The sequence below is a fragment of the Gymnodraco acuticeps genome, unplaced genomic scaffold, assembly GCF_902827175.1.
Source record: "Gymnodraco acuticeps unplaced genomic scaffold, fGymAcu1.1, whole genome shotgun sequence".
Lineage (NCBI taxonomy): Eukaryota > Metazoa > Chordata > Actinopteri > Perciformes > Bathydraconidae > Gymnodraco > Gymnodraco acuticeps.
In genome coordinates, this window is record NW_022991584.1 from 73,925 (window position 1) to 97,154 (window position 23,230).

The window sequence follows — 23,230 nt, forward strand, 5'->3', positions numbered from 1 at the left end:
GATTTATATTCAGGGGTGCACATAACTTTTTTGCCCTGGTTCTCAAAGGAGCACCTGAACACCATCCATCCATCTTCTCCCGCTTATCCGTGGTCGGGTCGCGGGGGTAGCAGTTCCAGCAGAGAGCCCCAAACTTTCTTTTCCCTGGCGACATCAACCAGCTCTGACTGGGGGATCCCAAGGCGCTCCCAGGCCAGCGAAGAGATATAATCCCTCCACCTGGTCCTAGGTCTACCCCTTGGTCTCTTCCCAGCTGGACGTGCCTGGAACACCTCCCTAGGCACCTGAACACAGTCGTCCAATTTAAAATGGTCCCACACAGCTGAAGTCTTCGGCATTTTATGTTCAGGTGTGTGAAGCGAGGTGAAGCGTGCCGTTTGTGACTGTGAGTGAACGCGATGTCAGGAGCACAGGCTGAGATTGTATATATTTCCGCATTTTAACAGTGCAATTCAAAAGTATAAATATAGTATAAGAATATGGCAATTCGCCTTTATTGATAGCATACATTTAGGAAAAAACAAAAACAAACGAATATCCGAATAATAAAATTAAAACCCGAATAGTTGGCTAACGTACGAATATTCGGGTACAGCCCTAATGGCTTCCCTAAGGACATAGAGCGAAGGAAGAGATGGATGGCAATGGTCAACAGACAAAACCTGTGTCTGACAGAGGACAACAACAGCAGAAAACTCTGTCATGTAAGTAATGTTCACAGAGGTGACATGACTTAACATTTTCCAAGTGTAGAGAATTATGACTCTTCAATGACATTTGAAGTGTGCAGTGGAAACTGATCAAACCTACCTACCTACAGGTACACTTTGAAGACGACCAATATATTGGCAACAAATCAGGAGGAAATTTGAGGTTGAGGCCAGATGCTGTTCCAACAGTATTTATACATCGGTCTAAGCCGAAAAGGAGGAAATCCACGTCAAGGAGTATGCCTCCAGCTGTTAATGTCAGGAATGATGACCACACCTATTATGGCACATCAAACATTGATATGATATATGAATATATACAGTGGGGCAAAAAAGAGATGAGAGAGGCCTGTAATTTTCATCTGGTATACCTCAACTATGAGAGACAAAATGAGAAAAAAAATCCAGAAAAACACATGTAAGAACATGTTTTTATGAACCACACAGCTTCCGGTCTTCCTCAACCCGACCGGAGAAAAAGACGTGCTGCAGGAAGTAGAAATACATTGCTTTTAAAATCGTGCTGTGCAACACGAAAAAAAGGGGCAAATCGTGTTGGTGAACACGAATCAATAGATTAAAAATCGTGTTGGTGAACACGAAATGCCGTGAGACTGAGTTGCGTCATGACGCAGCAGCAGCACCAGTCGGTTGTGGAAAGCAGTTAGTAAAGCAGACGTAAAGCAGTAGAAACACTTTCGCAAGCAAAGGAGAAGAAGAAAAACTGAAGCCCTTAAAGAGCCTGTGACAGTATCCCAACAACTGTTGTGCAATGAAATATTCGGCTACTAGTCATCTCAAACCGTCAGTTTAAAAAAGAAGTTGCGATACCGTTCCGATAAATATCAATAATTTCGAACATCGCGGGGAAATTCCTTCGACTTATTTTTAAGTTTTGGGGGAAGCCGGAAGTGACGTCAATGCGGGACCGCTTCACTGTGCGGCGAGAGAGCCAAACACGGACAAAGTGTGTTGTCATGCGTAGAAATGGTGAATTACTGAGTTTAGGCACGTTAATAACGTTTTAATGAAGTTCACTACAGTATATTCATATTTGTCAGTGCTTTCATGTCAATTCGGCGAACATAAACATAAATGATCGTGGTGAAGATGATGATTAAATTAGGATTAAAAATCGGTAGTGAGAGCTGCTGAATTTCCTCCCGTCGGATGTGATATAAAAACAAATCGATTATTTTTGTAGTTGTAAACTCAAGTGGATGAAACTACATTTATTAGTGCTTTCATGTCAATTCGGCGAACATATGATACATTAAATGATCGTGAGGATGATGAATAAAAATTGTTTGTTTGAGCCGGTCTGCATTTCCTGATGAGAAAACAAACCGATGCTTTTTGTAGTTGTAGTACACCAACATGGATTAAACGTGTGTTTTTTTTTACCACAATGTTGGGGAAATTAATGGATAAAATGCACGGATTATTATTATTATTATTATTATTATTCCCACTCCGATCGGGACACTAGGTCCACCGTTTCCCTGCAGCGAGGCTCCCCCGTTGACAGTTTACGTGGGCTGGGTGCAGTGGCGGACTGACCATCGGGACGAATCCCGATGGGCCGGTACCGAAGTGGGCCGTCGGATAAGTCACTAGCACATCGCCCATAGGCGGCGCGTGAGGCTCAGGTTTGGGAAGGCTAAATAACTTTTTTTACCTGACGCTGCCCGACTCCGATAGAAAAAGATAGAAAAGAGATCAACTCAGTGTGCGGAGTTTAAATCTCTCAAGTCATATTACAGGATAAAGGAAATACAGTTTAAATTGCCTTATGCAGAGAAGACGCCAACGTGTCGCACTTATCATTCATATTACATCATCAATCAGATCATATAATATATCATATATTTCCTTATCTGAGTCAGCTTCTCCAGCCGTATCTGGCCGTGCAACACTTACAGTGTCACATACTGTATGCAGAAGTATTATTTTAAGCAACACATTATGTTGACGAAACACTCGAGTCAAATGTAATTAAAGTCAGATCCACTCGTGTCTTAGATGGGGCAGTGATATCATAAAACTATACGCTTTCAAACACTCGGTAGGCCTAGTTATTTTTTAACCAGTTGTTCTGTATTCACCTTGCAGGTGCAACTCTGTGGCTTGTATCCTGGATTATATGTTTAAGTCATGGATGTTTAAAGCTCATATTTGTCTAATATTAGTGTACTTTTCATTAATGAAGTATGACGCTGCGCTGTCAGTACATTTGTCCCTGTTTGTGATTGGTCAAATGTAGCTAACCCCGCCCCTTTCACGTGAACGCGCTCTCAGCTGGTGAGAGAAACCCTGGCTTGATTTACCGAGTTGATAACCAGCGTCGTAGGACCGCTTAGCGAGATCTCGTTTTGTTAGTTTGTTGTTGTTAGTTTGTTACTCAAACATATCCAGGGTATGTTGAACTGGCTTCGTAGTACAGGGCACAGGTGGCTAGCAGCGCTAATGTCAAAGACACAGACATTATATTTGTATTTTACCAGGATGCAGTGACACAAATATTTGGGAAGGCTTAGCCTTCCCTAGCCTACAGCACCCGCCGCCCCTGACATCCCCCACTCCCCCCGTTGACAATTTACTAGCGGTACCGAAGTGGGCCGGTCGAGAGTCCCGGGATGATTTTTAGTCCCAGTCCACCACTGGCTACATGACCGTATGATCGCCCATATTGACGCACCTAATTCCTAAACTTCTAACAGATACAACATAAACCGATCCTTCAGCCTCATATGAGCTCTCAGACACGTTCAAAATTAAACTGTCATCTCTGTCTGAGCTTGCTGCTGTGTGCGCCATCGTGCGTTTACATGCAGATGCTGGGATCCTGAACGGTGCAGCTGGAGCGCTGTGCCCGCAATGACGTCACACATAATTTGGCAGGACTTGAAGAATTCCCGAGAAGATCCAGACAATGATCAACATTGAAGGGCAGATTAATGGTTATCAAAGTACAAATATCCAAAATCAGTTCAGTAACGGTTTTCAAGGGGACAATATTTACTCAAATGGATGGGTTTGGATGATGGGGGAAACTCGTGTCACAGGCTCTTTAAAGTCAAAAGTGTATAATATCTACCTGTAAATAATAATAAAAACCCTTGATTTATAACTTAACATCTCCGTCTCCTATTGATCTGAGTATTTATAAAGAATAGCCAGTTAATTGAAGCATTATAGCACAGGCCTTTGTCAGATGGTTTATTACGCTGTTTTTTGTTGTTGCTTCGAATAGTTCTCTCTTTTTTCACCATACCTGTGTTTGCATCACTGTATATGACTATGCATGAGATGTATTAGTGGGAAATGACATGCCCAGCTCCCCTGTGTTTAGGTGCAGGGTGTGAGTGAGGTGGCGAGTGATGCAGGGATTGTGGAGAGCATCACACTGAAGAACTTCATGTGCCACTCTCACCTCGGCCCATTCACTTTTGGTTCAAATGTGAACTTTGTTGTTGGCAACAATGGAAGTAAGTGAAATACAAGTTAAATACTCATTGTTGTGAACTGTTTATTAGTTGCCAAGAAGTGCTGACTATCTTGACTCATCTATAATTTAGTTGGAATACTTTAAGTTTGTTTATGTAGTTCACAATCATACCAGACATATGTTAGCAAGATTATGAATGATGAGCAAGTGAATTGAGTTGCATCATCTCCACACTAATCGATATTAAACAGTTTAATATAATCGTTTGTGGTGGATGTAGCTTGTCTTTCTGTACATTAATAATACAATATGTTTAACACTGTCTGCTCTCTTGTATTCATGAAAATCAGACGTATTTCTGTAAACCTATGATATGCATATAATGAATTATCTACTTTGCCCTAAATCTTTGTAATGGCTTGAACCTAAATCATGTATTTCAACTCAAGCAACACACTCTGTTCTCTTGTGTCTTATCTTCCATTATGTTCTTGCTTTTGAAAGTGTCTAAAACATGTTTTACTGCTTGTGTGACAGGTGGAAAGAGTGCCGTTCTGACAGCTCTCATAGTTACCCTAGGCGGTAATGCACATGCCACCAACAGACGATTGTCCCTCAAAGGATTTGTAAAGGAAGGAGAAAGGTATAAATCATTTACTCTTCTCGCCCGCATCCCCCAATGTCCAGAAATTCTAGTATAAACAAATATTCCATGAATTTGCTCTATAGCACCACACATATCATACCACATCAAATGTATTTTGTCTACTCATGTCACATATGACATTTTTCATAACGTCGCATGCAAAAGTACCCTTAATTAAAAGTTGCATCCCTTGATTCACGTAGGTGTAATGTCCGTTACCAGGGCTCGACATTAACGACTGTCCGATGGCCCGGGGCCATCTAGTATTTAGCTCGGGCAATGAAGTTGCTATGCAACTGGGTGAGGCCACAAAGTATAGCGCAGCATTATGCATTTGTTTACATGCCCACCGGAACCCCGAGGCATTACCAACAGATCAACGCACAATCAACCCATACAGGACATCTCTTTCTCCACATTAAGTGTTAGACATTAGAATGGACTATTCTTGTCTGTCACATACTCTTCTTGTCTGTCACATAAGTGGCGCAACTGAAGCGGTATTGCGCTAAAGGGAAATTATTTTGACCGGACATTTTGACCAAAGAGATTTAGATTTGCCGGCTAACGGGAACACATTTTGTGTGCTTCGCGGATGCGCTCGGCTCCTCTCGACTGCTGCTCGGGTCTGCTCGGTCAGCTTCCAGCTGAGGAGGCATTCGTTCGACCAACTTAACTTACAGTAGATAACATTACAAACATTTTTAACAGGAGCCATAATAGTGTAAATAATGTTTGTTTTGGCAGTTATAACTGAATGTAATGTTTTCTACTTTTTTACATCTGGGAAGGCATTTGCCTTCATCAAATGGAAAGTGTCTTGACCAACAACTTAAGTATTTCTTATAGCTATGCAGGGCATGCAAGCGAGCAAACACAAACAAGAACAAACAAACAAGTGAAATGAAGAAAAAATTGAATTGTACAATATAATATTGTGGTGGTTCATCTTATAATTCAGTCTAGAGAATGCACCAGACAGCATCTAAGACCTGCAAAAATCAAAATGTTCTAGGGGGAGGCCCTTCGTGCGTCATTTCGTCCGCACGCATTTTTCAGGGCAATCTTTATTGGGCGCAGGGCCATCTGTAAATTAGCTTAGATGGCCCACAGGGCCATCTCCCAAAATCCTTAATGTCATGCACTGGTTATACTCTCTTTCCTCAGTTCGGCTGATGTTTCGATCACCCTGCGAAACAAAGGAAGGGACGCCTTCAAATTTGAGGTGTACGGCCCAGCTATCACTGTAGACCTGAGAATAACACGCGAGGGGTTGAGAACCTATAAACTGAGGAGCAAATCTGGTAAAGATGACTCATTCTAAAAATTAGTATTTTTTTGAAGATACTGCTGCTACTGTACATTGATCTGCTACAACAACATGTATAGGAACAAGGTGCAAAAACAAAGGAAAATGAAACGTGTTTCAATATTACCAAGTAAAATACTACCGTAAGCAGCTTCAGTCTATATTATAAGATATTCATAAAGATTATTTTTCTTCTTACAGGTCAAATTGTCTCAACCAAAAAGGAAGAGTTGCTCTCTATCCTGGACAATTTTAACATACAGGTAGGAGCTATGCAAATCTTACACAATGCAATGTTGAACTTCAACAAAATGTAAATCCTGTACGATAACCATGTTACTGGGTCTTTCAAAGGTCAACAACCCTGTCTCTGTTCTCACTCAAGACATGAGCAAATACTTCCTACATTCCAAAGGGGAAGGGGACAAGTACAAGGTAATAAATAAGACTTTTTTTTTTTTAAATAACAATGTTTTATCATTTAGTTTTTGTGATCTTGATTTCTCCACTTTTGTTTTTATTTCATTCCTCTTTCAGTTTTTCATGAAATCTACCCAATTGGACCAGATGAGAGAGGACTTTGTGCACATCAAAACCACCAAGCGTATCACAGAAGAAAAAGTTGAGCAACATGGTCAAGTAAGAAAAAGTTTGATTGACTCGTATAATATGCAGCTATAACCAATAATTCACAATGTCTCAAAGGACCATGTGAGAGGAGTTAACTATATTGAAGCAGTCCTATACTGTTAATAATTTGTACAACTTTGTTTGGTTGGTCTACTACTCTATTTGACCAGCAATATATATATATATATATATATTACCATTTATATTGTTACATGACTGTTACAGTACTTGCAAGACTTGAAGCAGAAGTACCTGGAGAAAGAGGAGCGTTTCAAGAACCTGTCATCATTGGATGAAATGGAGACCAAACTAGAGGAGTTACAGAATCAAATGGCTTGGGTTTTGGTGAGATCATTTCTCCCAGTTTTGAATTCCCAACCCCCTTTATTCAGTATCCCGGGACTCTGGGATATAAGCAATTCTTTTTTAAAGGGTAATTCATCTAGCTAATATTTTGGAGTGACTTCATTTTGCAGGTGCAAGATATGGAGAACGAGTTGAAGCCATTGAAGGAGAAGCTGCAATTAGACAGACATTCTACGGAGAAATACGATGCGAAGGTGGAAGAATGGAAGGTAGGATATTTCTGTATTATTCACCGCAGAATCAGTTGTGTGATCTTGAGTGATTTCAATTAAAAAGCTTCTGTTTAAACATGAACACCGCAACTTTGTACTTGTCCATGCGAAGCAATCTTCTGTCCTCTCACTTTTTAATCGCCCTATTTCTCTGATCTGTTTTTATGTCATGATGCAGAATAAGGCCGAAGAGACTGGGGGAAATACAGACAGATCGAGGAAAGGTTGGAAGGAATCACACAACAAGTCCAGGAGCTCCAGCCCGAATCTGCTCAGCTCAAGTCTGAGGCCCGGGAAAAAAATGCTGTGCTCAACTCCAGGGAGGTAAGAGCACAGACAAAACACTGTACTGACAATTGGTACATTCACTTTCATACCAGTACTGGAAGTGATTTAAAATTGTTAAACAGTGCTGAAATGTATATCCATAGCAGCAATGGTCATTCCCCAGCAAATAAGGTAGTTGTGAACAAGAAAGTAGGGGAACAGTTTATCGATAAAGTACTACGGCAAAGCCCGCCATTTTAATCAACAGCTCACAATTCCAGTACTGACATGTTTTATTTGTGTAATGTGGTCCAGATGGACTCAACTTAAAACATTGTGAAGATGTCTACCACCATCAAAAGTTGAGTATTATCATCGTGACTTGTACACTGACCCGTGTTTCTACTTCTGGATTCTGTGATTGTGCTAGGTCACTGTTCACAGGTGCAGGGCTCACTTTAGGAACACAAAAGATTGTTTGTACAAAGTAAACGCTTTACCCTTTGAAATAGACATTACCTGTAGATAACAACTTAACATGGAATCTCATACAATCGGATACAAGCGGCCGAGATGGGTTTTCTCCGCAGGGTGGCTGGTGTCTCTCTTAGGGATAAGGTGAGAAGTTCGGTCATCAGGGAGGGACTCGGAGTTGAGCCGCTCCTCCTTCGCGTCGAAAGGAGCCAGTTGAGGTGGTTCGGGCACCTAGTTAGGATGCCACCTGGGCGCCTCCCTAGGGAGGTGTTCCAGGCACGTCCAGCTGGGAAGAGACCAAGGGGTAGACCTAGGACCAGGTGGAGGGATTATATCTCTTCGCTGGCCTGGGAGCGCCTTGGGATCCCCCAGTCAGAGCTGGTTGATGTCGCCAGGGAAAAGAAAGTTTGGGGCTCTCTGCTGGAACTGCTACCCCCGCGACCCGACCACGGATAAGCGGAAGAAGATGGATGGATGGATGGATGGAATCTCATGCAACACATTAAACACCTTATTCTGCCTCAAGCAGAGTAACAACCTTGTGTACAGGTCTTTCAAGGAACACAGTCCTAATTATGGGTTTCCCCTTTTTGTCAAATGTGGTTTGGCTAACCAGTAATTTAAGTTTTCTGACCCTACTATCTGACCCTGGAAAGACTTATTTAGTCTTCTTTCAAGACAATTTAGGTAGTGTACTGCGCACGTCTTGTTGTCAGGTAACTTTGGTCTTTCGCCTTTGAATGGTTGTACATTCATTGGTTCTTTGTTTCACACCTTGGTGTTCTTTGGCATGTCGTTTCAGTCTTGCAACTGCTCTTGACCAATCAGCATTTCTGTAAGCGATCCAATAATGACCCGTCTTCTTTGCGAAGTTCAGGATCATTCTCATTGATTTCTCCCACCTTGCATTCTCTTACAGGTAGGTCCTTTTGCCAAAGAAACGTTGGTCCTGTGAACCAGTTTGAAGTCTTCAGTGTCTCTGCAGTTAAAACTCGAGAGGCATGATCTGCTGGATTGTTTTTAACTTTGGTTCGGCTCACATAGTGTACTTCAGTTTTGAGACTGAGAAAAGGTTCTACACCTGGTGTCACTTGTCTTACTACTATGCGATGGCGTCTCCATAATCTAGACAGGGATTCCTGTTTCCAACAATACTCCATCCAAGGTCTATACGTTGTGCGTAAGGTTGATTTTCTTTGCCAGACACAACTTCTATTGGAAGTAAAGCTTGTGAGCAGTTGTACCCTATGAGCAGACCCACTTCACAGTCTTGCAGAGGTGCAATCTCTTGTTGGAGGTGCTCTAGATGAGACCAAGCTTTTGCAGTTTCATCTGTTGGTATATGAGTTCTGTTGGCTGGAATGAAGTCACGTGTATAGACTGGTGGTAAGGGAATCTTTTTACCGGAGTAAAAGCCTCTGACTTGTAGGTTGTTCACTCTTTGAGCGCTTACAACTGTGGTTCTTGAGGTCATAGTAGATAGATTGAGCTTGAATTGTTGTTTACTTGCTTCCAAAGCCTCAGCTACTTCACTTAGCACAAATGTTGTGTCACTTTGAGAATCTAACAGAGCATATACATGGATTTTTCTGCTGGTTGACATGTGGATGAAAGCCAGACTGGAATTATAGCAGCTGTTTCTGTATTACCTTCACCAAGTATTACTCTGTTGGAAATAGCCGCTGTGGTTCTTTCTTCTTGTTGTGTTGGTTGAAGTCTTTCTTTGTATCTTTCTCGATTTGTGCGCTCTTCATGCAGACAGGTAGGATGTTGCTTCTTGCATACTTCACATACACTCCTACTGTGGCAGCTCCTTGACTGATGGCCAGTCTCGAGACATCCAAAGCATAGCTTCTGAGCTTGAATGTACTTGATTCTGTCTGGAACAGCTTGCTCCATGAACTTCCTGCAATTGTGCAAGGAATGCCAATTCTTCTTACAGAGAATACATGTTAAGACGGTGTTTTCGTCTGAACTTGTGGTCAGTGTCTTTGCTGCAAAGCTTTGTTGTCTTTGAGATTTGGTGTTTTCAGCTTCACCTTGCTTCAGTGATTGCAATGATGTGACAGGGTTACAGGCAATCTTTGCTTCTCTTGTCAAAAACCTTACAAATTGGCTGAAGGAGGGAAATTGTTTACTGTCTTCTTGGACTTCAGTAACCTTCCGATTCCAGCTTGCAGTTAGCCAATCTGGTCATTTTTAAAGTATTTGCCTGTTTTCATTACAGTCATTCAAGATTTCTAATGCCTTGATATGGACCATGGCAGCCTCGCAACTACGGAGAAAGTCTGCAAAATCTCTGAGCTCAAAGCAGTCCTTAGATCCTATCTTGGGCCACGATTGAAGCTTGTCTCTATAGGCTTTTGCAATTGTAAATGGATTCCCATATCTCTCCTCCAAAATCTCCCATGCTGCAACATAGGCAGATTTGGTTCCGAGCAGGAAATATCCATCAAGTGCTTTCTTAGCTTGTCCACTAACATATCTCCTTAAGTAGTATATATTTTCTTTGTCTAGGATGTTCTTCTGGTCAATCAGTATTTCAAATGAAAGTTTCCAGTCATTGTATTTCAATGCATCCCCACTGAATACTGAAGGTTCAGGAACTGGAATTCTGTTGGCAGTTAAGGCACCAGCTAGCACCTTAACAAGCTCTGCTGTACTTCCACTTGAGGAAGTAGTGACAACCTGTCGTTGAGGACTTGTGGGAGCAGGCACTGGGTTACTTACCAGATCCCTCTCTAGCACGTCTTTCCATTCTTCTCTAATGGACTCTTCTTGGTCATACACTTGCATTCTTGCTCGTGCTGCATTGAAATATTTTACTGCTTCCAAATGCTGTATTTTTCTCCGTTTGTCATCCAGAGTCTGTTGTAGAGCTACATGCTCTTCTTCTAGACGAGCTTTAATTGTAGCTTCCTCTTCCTCTCTTTCTGAACGATGTCTTAACTCTTCTGATTCTCTTTCTAAACGACGTCTCTTGATCAGCTATCTTTCTTTTAGCTTCTGCTTCCAGGCGCTGAATCTCCAAATGTTCTCTTTCTTGTTCTTGTAACACTTTCAGAACAGCTTGGCTTGCAGCAGCCTCAGCAGCAGCTTCTTGTCGTTTCGCAGAAGACTGGTTCGATTGCTTGGAGTTGCTTTTCGAAGAAGAAGTGTAGGTGCTTGAGTTAAAGAGAGAACCTGCTTCAGGCCAATCTTTCTTTTCTCCTTCTGGAACCTTTCCATCCAGGAGACTTGAGGCTCTGATGATGACAAACTTAGAAATCTCTGCACACAGATCCACTCTTCGACACGTGTCCTGGTCTGGAGTTAAGATTGTACGCAGATCCTCATAAACATGTCGGACATCTTCTGACAAACTTGTGACATCATGAATTATGTCATTAAGCAAATCTTCAGATCACTTCAGACTCTGTTGTTTGAGATAATGGCCGCTTGGCTGTTTTCACTTGTGTTCTCCATTTCTCATAATTGTAGTTGAACTTTTGTAGGAGCGTTTTCATTTGTTCTTCTTGCATTTCTCTACCCTTTTCTGTAGGAGTTTTAGTTCTTTGACCTCTTCTTAGCTGCTGTGCTTCAGTGTTATCCACAGCTTCGTCTTGGGACTCTGCACTTTCCCTAACCTGAATTGTAGGCTCACTAGACTTAGACATTAGTAATCACTATTTTAAAGTGACTCACTTTTATAAACAGCAAAATGCAGTTAAACCTTTTAATGAACTTTCAACACTTACTCAAATGTAAGTGTGACTTAAATGTACCCTATAAGACTTCAATAGAGGTAGAAATGCACTTAAAATAGAAAATGTGCAAAAAACAGCTTAATTGAACTTTACACCTTTCAAAAATATACTCAAAAATAAGACTTCAGAACTTCAATTAAATAACTTTCACTTATTATTCCCAAAAACACACTTTGAATTAGAAATTGGAAATAACGTTACGCCTTAATTAACAAGCCTTAATAAAATGACATGAGCAAATAAGTCAAAACGCTAACCACACACACTACTATAGTTGGCACTCACAGTAATAACGGTTTAGCAAACCTTTACAGAAGCCCTTTACTCAGATCACTCTTGATTTCTTAGTGTCCAAGTTCTTTGCGCGCGTCGTCCACTTCTGTGTGTGCATGCGTAGTTTCTCCTCCTCCGGCGGCCATTTGAAGACAGCCTCGTGCTCAGTCCGTGATCCTCTGAAGTTGCCGCTTCGTCAATTAAGACACACTCGCGTCGATGGACAGTCGAGTTTTCACTGTAATTCCCTCGAAGCACAGGCAGACACAAGTGGCTTTCTCATAACGGGTGTATTCCTCCGAATCCACCGTGAAAACTACACAAACAAACAGTATAAATGACAAACATAGTTTTGTGTTAGAGTCTAACACGAAACTATGTTTGTCATTTATACTGCAGCAGCAGCAGTATCAGCAGCTGACAACAATGTCATCACCAGCAGTGAAGAAATGGATGATGTTTCAGGTTTGTTAATCTAATGGTGATATCTGCACTCTGGCTGACTGAGTAAGAAGTGAAAAAGAGTGATGTTAATCATATCGAGTGGCCTGTGTTCGTCATCCATAACATACGCCTGCCCATACCATAACCCCACCACCACCATGGGCCACTCAATTCACAACATTACCCTAACCATAACCCTAACCCTACCCCTAATCCTACCCCTCACACCAGATACTGACTGGTTTTCGGACCCCCCCAATAAAGCAAAACTGCACGTTTCAGAGTGGCCTTTTATTGTGGCCAGCCTAAGGCACACCTGTGCAATAATCATGCTGTCTAATCAGCATCTTGATATGCCACACCTGTGAGGTGGGATGGATTATCTCGGCAAAGGAGAAGTGCTCACTATCACAGATTTTTTCAGATTTTTGAACAATATTTGAGAGAAATGGTTATTTTGTGTATATAGTAGGGGTGTAACGGTTCACAAACATTTCGGTTCGGTACGTACCTCGGTTTTTTGGTCACGGTTCGGTTCGGTACGTTTTCGGTACAGCAGAATTTTTTTTCACAAAATAAAACATATATATATATTTTTTTTTTTAATTATTATTAAACTGTGAATAATGTATTCACTCAAATAAATACAAAATATAATAAAATAAACATTAAGGTGCAGCATTTCGATGAACTGAAATAATCTGTATTTGAACTTTACTGTAGGCTACTAGTACTCACAAAACATAAACTATTAGTTTTGGGTTTTTTATTTTTTATTAAACTGTGAATCTTCACTAAAAAAAAATAAATAAAAAATAAACATTAAGGTGCAGCTTTTCGATTCACTGAAATAATCTGTATTTGAACTGTAGCCTACTGTACTAGTTCCTAAGCAGCCAGCTTGACATTAGGACTTGCTTGTCATTGTATTTTCATGTTTTTTTAAAGAAAAATTAACTTGTCCACATTGCTTGCCGAAAGGGCAGATCTGCTGGCACTAACACAGTCTCCTGCTGTGGAGAACACCCTCTCTAGGGACAGAGGCAGTAGATACAGCCAGGTAGCGCTTTGCTAACATGGCAACATAAGGATATTTGGTGTTTGTAACAGCTTTGGCTCGGTCTGAACTCTCTGCGAGTGGTGGAGGCTTACATGCTAGCGGGAGTTGGGTTTGCACTTCAGTCTTTTTTTCTTTTGGTACCGGTGATATTCACGTTCGGGTGATGCCTTTTCAAATGAGTGTGCTAGCTTGATGTATTGCCAGCCGCGTAACCAATTTTAGTTGAACAATGCCGACAAACAGCTTTGGTTCGGTCCACCTGTCTTTGTCCTTCATCCTTGTACGTAACTGCGAAACCAAAATGTTCTCAAACCGGAGACTTCAATGATGCTGGAGGATTTTCGAGCTCAACTTTATCTGCGTTCGCCATTTCGACAGTTCCTCAAATTACTAACTACATTTGAACGCATCCCTCTGACCAGCTCTCATAGTATGCCTCTCATCCAATGAAATGACTTGCTCGCTCTATGACGCGTTGAACCCAATGTGAGCAAATTACTCTGAATGCTGCGACGCAGCACCTGAGATTACTTCCAAAAAGTTGTTCACGTTCTCAATTTTTTACGTTTAACGTTATATTCGTTCGGTACACTTCGGTACACACCTGTACCGAACCGAAGGGCCCGTACCGAATAATTTCGGTACGGGTACGTGTACCGTTACACCCCTAGTATATAGAAAATGTTTTAGATCTTTGAGTTCATCTCATGAAAAATGGGAGCAAAAACAAAAGTGTTGCGTTTATATTTTTGTTCAGTGTAACAACAGAACTGACAGGCAACCCTCTGAATCAGACTCCGATTGGCTGTGACTGCATCCACTCAGAGTGTCCGATTCAGAAACGTGACTCTTACGGCCCGTCCACACAGCGGCGTGCGTCGAAGCTTCCAACGCTTCTGCCCATTCACTTTGAATGGGGTGACGTCACTTTTAGCCGAACTGCATCGTGGGAAGCGACGCGGAGCATTGCTGGCGTGGCTCGCTGCAAAAGTTGAGCAATGCTCAACTTTTGACGCCTCGGCAGAAGCGTCAGCCAATCGAATCATATGCCAGTACAAGCTCTAGCCAATCAAACCGCTGCTTGTGTGTCAGGGGCGGGAGATTCATGTGATTGGTTGTTGGTCGAGTGTCAGACACGCCCGCCGGCAAGCGTCAACGCACGCCGCTGTGTGGACGGGCCGTTACACTCTTTACGTCACAAACAAAGAAGGTGGATGAGAATAGATCTATAAAACGATAAGCAATGCGCCAGAATCAAGGTGAGACTATCCGCATCCTTTAAAACTCTACGCACATTCGTTTCACCTTAATAAGTAAACGACTTTTGAGTGAGTTAAGGCATTAGTTTGCTTCATTAAAGGGTGTTAATGAGTGTTCTCCAGTGCCTTTTGTCCGCTTTAAGGTGTTATTAAGGTAGGGTTAATGTTGCTCTCAAAGTGCACCAGATTGATGCTTTCAACTTCAATATTTAAAAAAAAATCTTCCCGGGGGAGCATGCCCCCGGACCCCCCGAGAGGAGGCGACGACCCCCCTAAAGGATGTTCGGTGTAAGTATCCGTGCATCTTACTCTGAGGGTGCTTCTCATGTTCTCGCTCTCTAACTCACGCGAGAACAGTATAACGAGACGTGAGCTTGGACTTCAAAATAAAAGACGAAATATTGCATGCATTACAACAATAATAATTAGTACACTTAGAAAATACACATTACAGTTACATTATGAACATGTAAAGGCTGCACTTACAAGTGGTTTATTTTGTCTTTGTGTGTGATTTTTTTTAACAATGACTGAAAAATCTGAAAGCAGTCCGTCATTTTGACGGATTAGAACAAACTCAAAACAGCACCAAAGTTTCCCCGCAGCAGGGCTCCGGTGTTATGTCTTGTTATGGATGGCCGCAAAAAAGGAAATTATATCGTTTCCTGACCTAACTTTGCCATACAAATCATTGAAATGTCTGGGAGTTTGTGCTTTACGCTGTGGCGCGCTCCCGCGAGGTGCAGTGGGCATGCATAACACCAGCGCTAACAGTTCACGAGTGCCCCCCCCACCCCCGTTGACAGTTCACGAGCGTGCTCTCCCCCCCCCGTCAGTTGTGTACAGACCGAAAAGTCATAGAAATTCAAAATGCAAATTCCAGGCCCTGGAAAAGTTATGGAAAACAATATTTTTCCCAAAGTTTTGGAAAAGTCATGGAAATGTAACTAAAGTTGCGTCAAATATAATTTACATTTTATCTAATCGCCGAAATAATCTGCGGTCGCGAGCTGTTATGTGCCATCATGACGCGCATGGTGTTATTTTTTAATATATGAAGTGCAAACTGTGTGCTCGGGTCTTCCTGCCTGTCGGGCCGGCTGAACTCTGCTGCTCCGGGATGAGGGTCAGCTACATTATCTACGGTGCGTTCGTTAACTGTGCGGAGTCACTGTGGCAGAGACTGAGCCGCTGGTGAACAGCTGTCAGAACGGCCCGTTCAGGTGTTCAGAGCAGAGCGGCAGAGCGTGATGTGAACTGAAACGTTTTTCTGTCGCAATATTATTTAAGGAATCGTTGAGCTAGCTAGCTAGCATACATTGTCACTATCTATCTATCTAGCTAACGTTAGCTTTAGCCTTCGTTTTCTAATAGTTGTTTTCATAGGCTATAAACAGAGGTGGTATAAGTATAGATATTGTACATTGAGTAAAAGTAGAAGTACTCAGATATTGTACTTGAGTAAAAGTAGAAGTAACAGAGTGTAGGAATACTCTGTTACAGTAAAAGACCTGCATTCAAAATGTTCCTCAAGTAAAAGTAGAAAAGTATTCTCATCAAAATATAGTTAAAGTGGGAAAGTTTGTGGGACGGGTGGCGCAGTGGTCTGTGCATCTGATCATCAGATCAAGGGGGTGCTGGGGAACTCCAGTTCGAAACCGCTCCTGCCGCCACTGCGTCAGGCCGTTGTGTCCTTGGGCAGGGGCGGCGCCAGGGGGGAGCTAGGGGGTGCTGAAGCACCCCCCAGGATTGCCAAAGCACCCCCTAAGCACCCCCAATAAATATGTGTTTTTAAAAAAAAATTATTATTATTTTTATTAAATCAAATCAGAAAAATTATTGATTACATCAATGCAAATGTGAAACAAATAAATGTTTGAGACCAAAAACATAAAGCCAACACAGGTGATATGATTAGGCCAATGGCCAGCACCCATTCGATTTTCGGATGGGTGGAGGGAGAACTCTCTCCTGTCAGACTGAGAGTCTAAGATAACCTCAGCTCAGGTGAAGTAAAGGACTCTCAGTGTTTAGATAGTTAACTTTAGTCTAGTTATCTCAGTGGGTCTCAAACGGTTTGTTTTAAAAGGGGAGTGATTTGTAAAATATCTATAAAGAAATAGAAAATCTGTTTACAGTTCTGTTTCATATGGGTGTTGAGAGATGTATCCATAGATCTCTTAATGTTGCTCTCAAAGTGCACCAGATTGATGCTTTTAACTTCAATATTTAAAAAAAACTCTTCCCGGGGGACCCCACTAGAGGAGGTGAGGACCTTCCTAGAGGAGGTGAGGTCCACTCCCCACTTGTAAAAATAGCACTTTACCCCTGCTTACACCTATATGCCGTGAGCTGATTACCGAGCCTTCATTGTAACAGTCGCGGGTACACTGTGTGTGTGTGTGGGGAGTGTTGCAGTAGACAATTCAACTGTAGCGCTGGTGCATTAATGGGAAACCCTTAATGTTTGAGCACCCTCTATGAAACGTCAAGCTACCCCACAGCACCCCCTAGAAAAAATCTCTGGCGCCGCCACTGTTCTTGGGCAAGACACTTCACCCGGATTTTTTCCTGTGGGTAATGTCCACAGTACATGTATGATATCAATGTGTACTTGTAAAAGCGCCTCGATGACTTCGAGGCGTGAAGATGGACGGTGTGGCGCAGTGTGCTGTGCAATGATCATCAGATCAAGGGGTGAAACTCGCCACTGCTGCGTCTGTAAAGCCGTTGTGTCCTTGGGCAAGACACTTCACCTGAACTTTCTCCTGTGGGTATTGTCCACAGTGACCATTGCATGTATAAAAAATATGTGTAATGTGTATTTGTAAAGCGCTTTGAGCATCTGGAAAAGCGCTATAATAAATGTAAGGAATTATTATTATTATTAAAGTAGCGACAGTAAAAGTAGTCATTGTGCAGATTGGTCCATTTCAGAATAATATATATGATGTTTTATAATGATTGATCATGAAAGTGTTCTCAAAGCTGGTAAAGGTGCAGCTAGTTTGAATGACTTTGTATACTGCAGGGTAGCTTGTGAATTTACTCCAGGTGGAACTAATGTCTGATTCAACACTTGGTTATATTTAACATCATTCATCCACATCTGTGAAGTAACTAAAGGTATTAAATACATGTAGTGGAGCAAAAGTACACCATGTACCTCTGAACGGTAGAAGTACAAAGTAGCAAAACATTGAAATACTTAAGTAAAGTACAAGTATCTCAAAATGGTACCCTTGTATTGTACTTGAGTTTATGAACTTAGTTACTTTACACCAGTGGCTATAAAGATAGAAAGACTAAGCCTTGCACAGAGGCATGACAATACATTTTCAAAATGCTCAACAGTGCTGCCAAAATTATAAACTGACTGCTACACAATTAAAATAAATGCTTTTATATATTTCTATTAGATGTGACTCTTTGGCGTTTCTGTTATTATTACCACTGCTGCTTTAGTTGTTCTGACTGCTAAAATCCTCTGTTATTCCAAATTTTAAAGCCGATATTCCGTGGGGTCGGGGGGCTCGGATGCTTTTCACCTTTTTCATACCTGATGAGTTTGCATCCCTGACTACAGTTGCTTTAGCGTGTAGAATCTAGTAAGCCTACTATTTGATTTGTTTTAGATAGGCACTACATGTTTCATATGCAGACCTTATTTTCCTGTTCCATGTTCAAATAAACCATTTTCAGTGGTAAAAAAATGTTGGTCATGGAAAATTAGGTAGTCATTGAGAAGTCATGGAAAAGTCATTGAAAATCATTGGTGAAAAAGTGTATGAACCATGAACTATGCATTCTGAATCTTATAGATTTAGTTCCTTCTAGAATCTTCTGCATTGAATCTCAGAAGCATTTTTTGTTGTTCACCCTGTGATTTCAGACGTCTGTGGCCAAAGCCACCGAAATCTGTCCGGAGCGAGTGGAGGTACGAAGGACAGCCAGGAGTCTGGACAACGAGATCAGCCGTCTCAACGTGAAGATCAGCCCCCAGCAGAGGCAGCAGGGGAACCGTGACGAGGTAGTGAGGTATGTGAAGAACACCCTGATCATTAAAATGCAATGATGTAGTGTCATGCCACTTTATTACTTTAACACGACCGGCTGTTGTCTTGTCTTGCATTAAATCAAATAAATTCAATCTACGTTGCTTTCTTCCGCTTGTCTTTCTCTCCAATCACTAGGCAGTATCGTGAGGCTCTGCATAAATACAAGAACATGGCAATGCAAATTAAAAACCTAAACGGCTTCATCCAATGTCTCGATGGTGTCATGAAGCAGAGACTCCAGGTGCACTCTGAGCTCAAGAGGTCAGTTGGAGACAAATTGTGTCCAGGGAAAAATATTGTACGCTTAACTTAAAAGCGTATACATTTATTTCATGTTTCTCTTCACCCTCACTGTTTCTTGGTTCCTAGATTTATTATCATGCTGCCATCTTTCCTTCTTTGTCCATTTGCTCACGTTTTTCTCTGCGTCCTCTAGGTTCCTCTCGGCCCGCTGTAAATATTACTTTGACTGCACACTGGCCCAGAGAGGCTACACTGGAAGTATGACCTTTAATCACAAGAGTGAAACCCTCTCTATCTCAGTAAGTTCATCACTCAGTTCACACCAGAGCAACTAAACAATATAGCAGCATGGCTAAAGTCTAAATGAGACCACTTTGATCTTTTTCTTTGATTGTCAAAAACATGAGACATTACTGCTACAGTTTTTAAACCACGTGATGTAAAATGTGGTGTCCAAACTACGGCCTGGGGGCCAAATGCGGCCCGCAGGCCATTTTGAATCGGCCATCAGCAAATTAAAAAAGTATAATGGAATATGGCCCACTAATGAAACTTGAGCTTGTCTTGTACTTCTTAAATATATCTGTAAACATATATTACACAGTAGTTTTCATGTGTTAATAAGCCCACTTTCAGTCAATTAAAGTTGAAAATATATTCTAAGTTGATAAGAAAAAAGCCCAATAACTTATTTACATAACAACCTTGAAATATACCCTTCCTATTTCCTCTTATGATAAGCAATCTGAGGCTCCTGTTTTAAGGAATAAGCTGCTAACAAAATAAATGAAACCCTCTGGAGAGTTGTGATGTAGGCTGCTGTATCAAGCACAATTGACTTACATTTGATTGATTTAGCTAACTTATAACTTCACTTATGAGGCAATAAACCTCACCTCTAGTGAGTGGCCCAGCCCTTCGAATATCTTTCTGTATGTGGCCCTCGGTGAAAAAAGTTTGGCTTAGATCAAATGTTTTTGTTTGGTTTCTTTCCTCTGTAGGTGCAGCCAGGCCAGGGAAGCAGTGTGGAGTTGAGTGACATGCGCTCTCTGTCCGGAGGCGAGCGCTCCTTCTCCACCGTGTGCTTTGTGGTCTCCCTTTGGGCCATCACAGAGGCGCCTTATATGTTTATATATTTGTATATCAAAGCAGTAGGACCACCCAAATGTGATTTATTCACTTGGTTACTGTTTATATATTCTTAATAAATTAGCTTTGATTAAGTAAATCTGTTCAGGAGTAAAGGTCATGTGATTTCAATATGCTGCCTAGTTTCTCTGGGAAAGAGCACCAGACACTTTCTCTCCAAGTCACATTGTCATGTTTGTTTGTTTTGTTTCAGCTCTCTTCCACAGAGCAAAAATATCCGTATCCTCCGTCTCAAAGACCCAGATCGTGGCATAAATGAACAAAGTAGTCAAGACGGCGACGAGTAGTAGTTCTAATACTAAGCAATGTTAAATGTTTTGTTGAACATTGAACCTGGTATATAATGTTAAGTTCTGTTATATAGAGGGGGAAGGATGGGAATTTTGTTTATACCTTGCCAAAATATTTGTTGTTATAACTGGCACATTTCTAAGTTAATGTTGTTTTATGTAAATTAAAGCAAACAAGTTGGGAAAAATACAGTGTTGGTGTTTTTTATGCATATGTCAGGACAATTTCTGTACTTGGAAGTCATAATTCAAGTTCATCTCACAGTACACACATAATCCTGCTGTCCTCTTCAGCCCATTCTCTGGATAAAAGTCAGTGTGATTTGAATCTGCTTTAAAACGTGTAACGCTTTTGGGGTCAGTCTTGTGAGGAGGAATGCTTTGCATCTTTAACCAGTTTAGCCCTGAGCCTGTTTTTCAGGTCTCAGGCTCGAAAATGACATTCCCAGAACAAATGACCATATCTTCCCTTCTAAAAGGGTTAAATTAATAATCGTTTTTCTCAAAGTAATGATAAACCTGTGAGTTGGATGTAGAAAAGTCAGAATCAATATAGATGTTTTTTATTTTAAAGAAAATTCAGATTGAACATAGTAAAAAACTAAATTATAGTGTCCGTCCAAAAATTGTTACTTATAGTGAAAACTACCCTTGGATGATGGTAAGGTAGACTAAAAGCTTTAGGAATCCAAAGTACAACATATAAGTACCCTGTATCAAGATTGATGCAAAACAAGTGACATTTGACCTTTTTAGAGGTTTAGCAAAAAAAACTCCACCTCTGAGGTGATTTGGGTGGAAATGGGGGTTTTACCGGTTCTCTGGAATCCATTGGTCGATTTTGGCGATTGACATCTCTTTCTGACCGTTAGAGCCAATAGAATCGAAGGGGAATCTCCCCACTCACATACAGTCTAAAACAAAAAGGTGTGGGCTTCGTGCACGCAATTCTCCTTCATAACACTCCGTTCGATGTCTCACTATGGGATGCGCCTCAACGCGTATGCAAACAGAAGCATCAATCTCATTACGCCAATGTCACGATCTGTCTTTGTGGTGTTTTGTCTTGTCTCGATCTGTTTTTGGTTTTCTGTCTGCGTTGTGTTTTGTCTTGTTTGGATCTGTCTGTGGTTCCCTGTCGTTAGTTTCCCTGGTGTGTCTGATTACCCGATTGTGTTCACCTGTAGCCCCTGTGTTTTCTCCTCCCTCCTCACCTGTGTCTTGTTTGTGTGATTAGTCTTGTGTGTATTTAAGTTCTGGTTTTTCTATCTGTCTTTGTCGGTTCGTCTTTTGTTGTTGACTGTGTTCACCGGTGAGTGTTCTGTCTGTCCAAGTTCTATTTCATTATCCTTGAAATAAAGGTATTATCAGTTTAATCTGCATTTGGGTCCTGCTTCCTTCGCTCCACCGTGACAGAACAAACCGACCAAGAATGGACCCAGCAGACAGTTTGTACGAGGTGAAGTACAATTTAACAAGCTTGAGGAATGACTTTAGATATGCCTCCAGTACTGAAGAGAGGCAGTTAGTTATTTCTGCGGCACGCCAGGAGGTAACCTCAAGGCCCTGGTTGAGGGAGTTGCTCCCCGAGTGGGTGGAGGACTTTTTGGGCAGCTTTGAGGTCAAACCTCTTTCCCGGCCTGCTAGCCCCCTGCCTCCCAATTCCCAACCTGACACCATACGTCTCGGTGTGTTCCGTCTGCAGTCAACCTCTGCTTTTTCCCCAGTTCCTGCTCCTGTCCAGGAGCCGTTCTCTGGAACTCTGGCTTATGGAGGTCCACGGAGTATTCAGACGGCTGCTAAGAGGAGTCGTCGCAAGGCCAGGCTAGCAGCCCGAGCAGCCATGTTTCCGGCTCCAGAACCGGACCTTACAGCCATGTTTCCGGCTCCAGAACCGGACCTTACAGCCATGTTTCCGGCTCCAGAACCGGACCTTACAGCCATGTTTCCGGCTTCAGAACCGGACCTTACAGCCATAATTCTGGCTTCAATTCCGGTTCCAGAGCCGGCCCATTCAGCCATGTTTCCGGCTCCAGAACCGGACCTTACAGCCATGATTCTGGCTTCAATTCCGGCCCCCGCAGCCATGGTTCCAGACCCAGCTCTTGCCCCAGCTGCCATAGTCCCATCTCTGGTCCCCTCTCTAGTCTCTTCTCGAGTTCCCCCTCTAGTCCCTTCCCTAGTCCCTCCTCAGGTCACTTCTCTAGTCCCATCTCCAGTTCCCTCTTGAGTTCCCTCTCCAGTCTCCTCTCCAGTCCCCTCTCGAGTTCCCTCTCGAGTCCCCTCTCGAGTCCCCTGTCGAGTCTCCTCCCAAGTCACCCCTCCAGTCCCCTCTCGAGTCTCTTCTCCAGTTCCCTCCTTTAGTCCCTCTAGTCCCTCCTCTAGTCCCTCCTCGAGTCCCCTCTCTAGTTCCAACTCAAGTCCCTACTGAAGTGCCGTTGGAGGTTCCGCTGGGGCTCCTGCCAACTCCATGTTCTGTCCCGTTGGGGGTCCCGCCGACTACTCTCCTGCCGGGGGTCCTGCCATCCTATGTCCAGTCCCGTTACAGGTCCTGCCGACTACTCTCCTGCCGGGGGTCCTGCCAACCCTACGTCCTGTGCCGTTGGAGGTTCTGCTGGGGCTCCTGCCAACTCCATGTTCTGTCCC

At 42.3% G+C, this 23,230-nt stretch overlaps 1 protein-coding gene across 1 annotated transcript in view; it reads left to right on the plus strand.

Moving 5' to 3' along the window:
- LOC117533766 (structural maintenance of chromosomes protein 6-like) overlaps positions 1-20,774 on the plus strand; it is a 40,008-nt gene extending 19,234 nt beyond the window's left edge. The window contains 14 exon segments of the mRNA XM_034197684.1: positions 4,063-4,198; positions 4,696-4,801; positions 5,972-6,108; positions 6,315-6,376; positions 6,468-6,548; positions 6,651-6,752; positions 6,969-7,088; positions 7,220-7,318; positions 7,500-7,515; positions 7,518-7,645; positions 18,737-18,882; positions 19,038-19,163; positions 19,339-19,444; positions 20,147-20,774. Coding sequence (XP_034053575.1) covers positions 4,063-4,198; positions 4,696-4,801; positions 5,972-6,108; positions 6,315-6,376; positions 6,468-6,548; positions 6,651-6,752; positions 6,969-7,088; positions 7,220-7,318; positions 7,500-7,515; positions 7,518-7,645; positions 18,737-18,882; positions 19,038-19,163; positions 19,339-19,444; positions 20,147-20,350 — 1,569 coding nt within the window. The 3' untranslated portion in view covers positions 20,351-20,774.
- Positions 20,775-23,230: the final 2,456 nt, after the last annotated feature.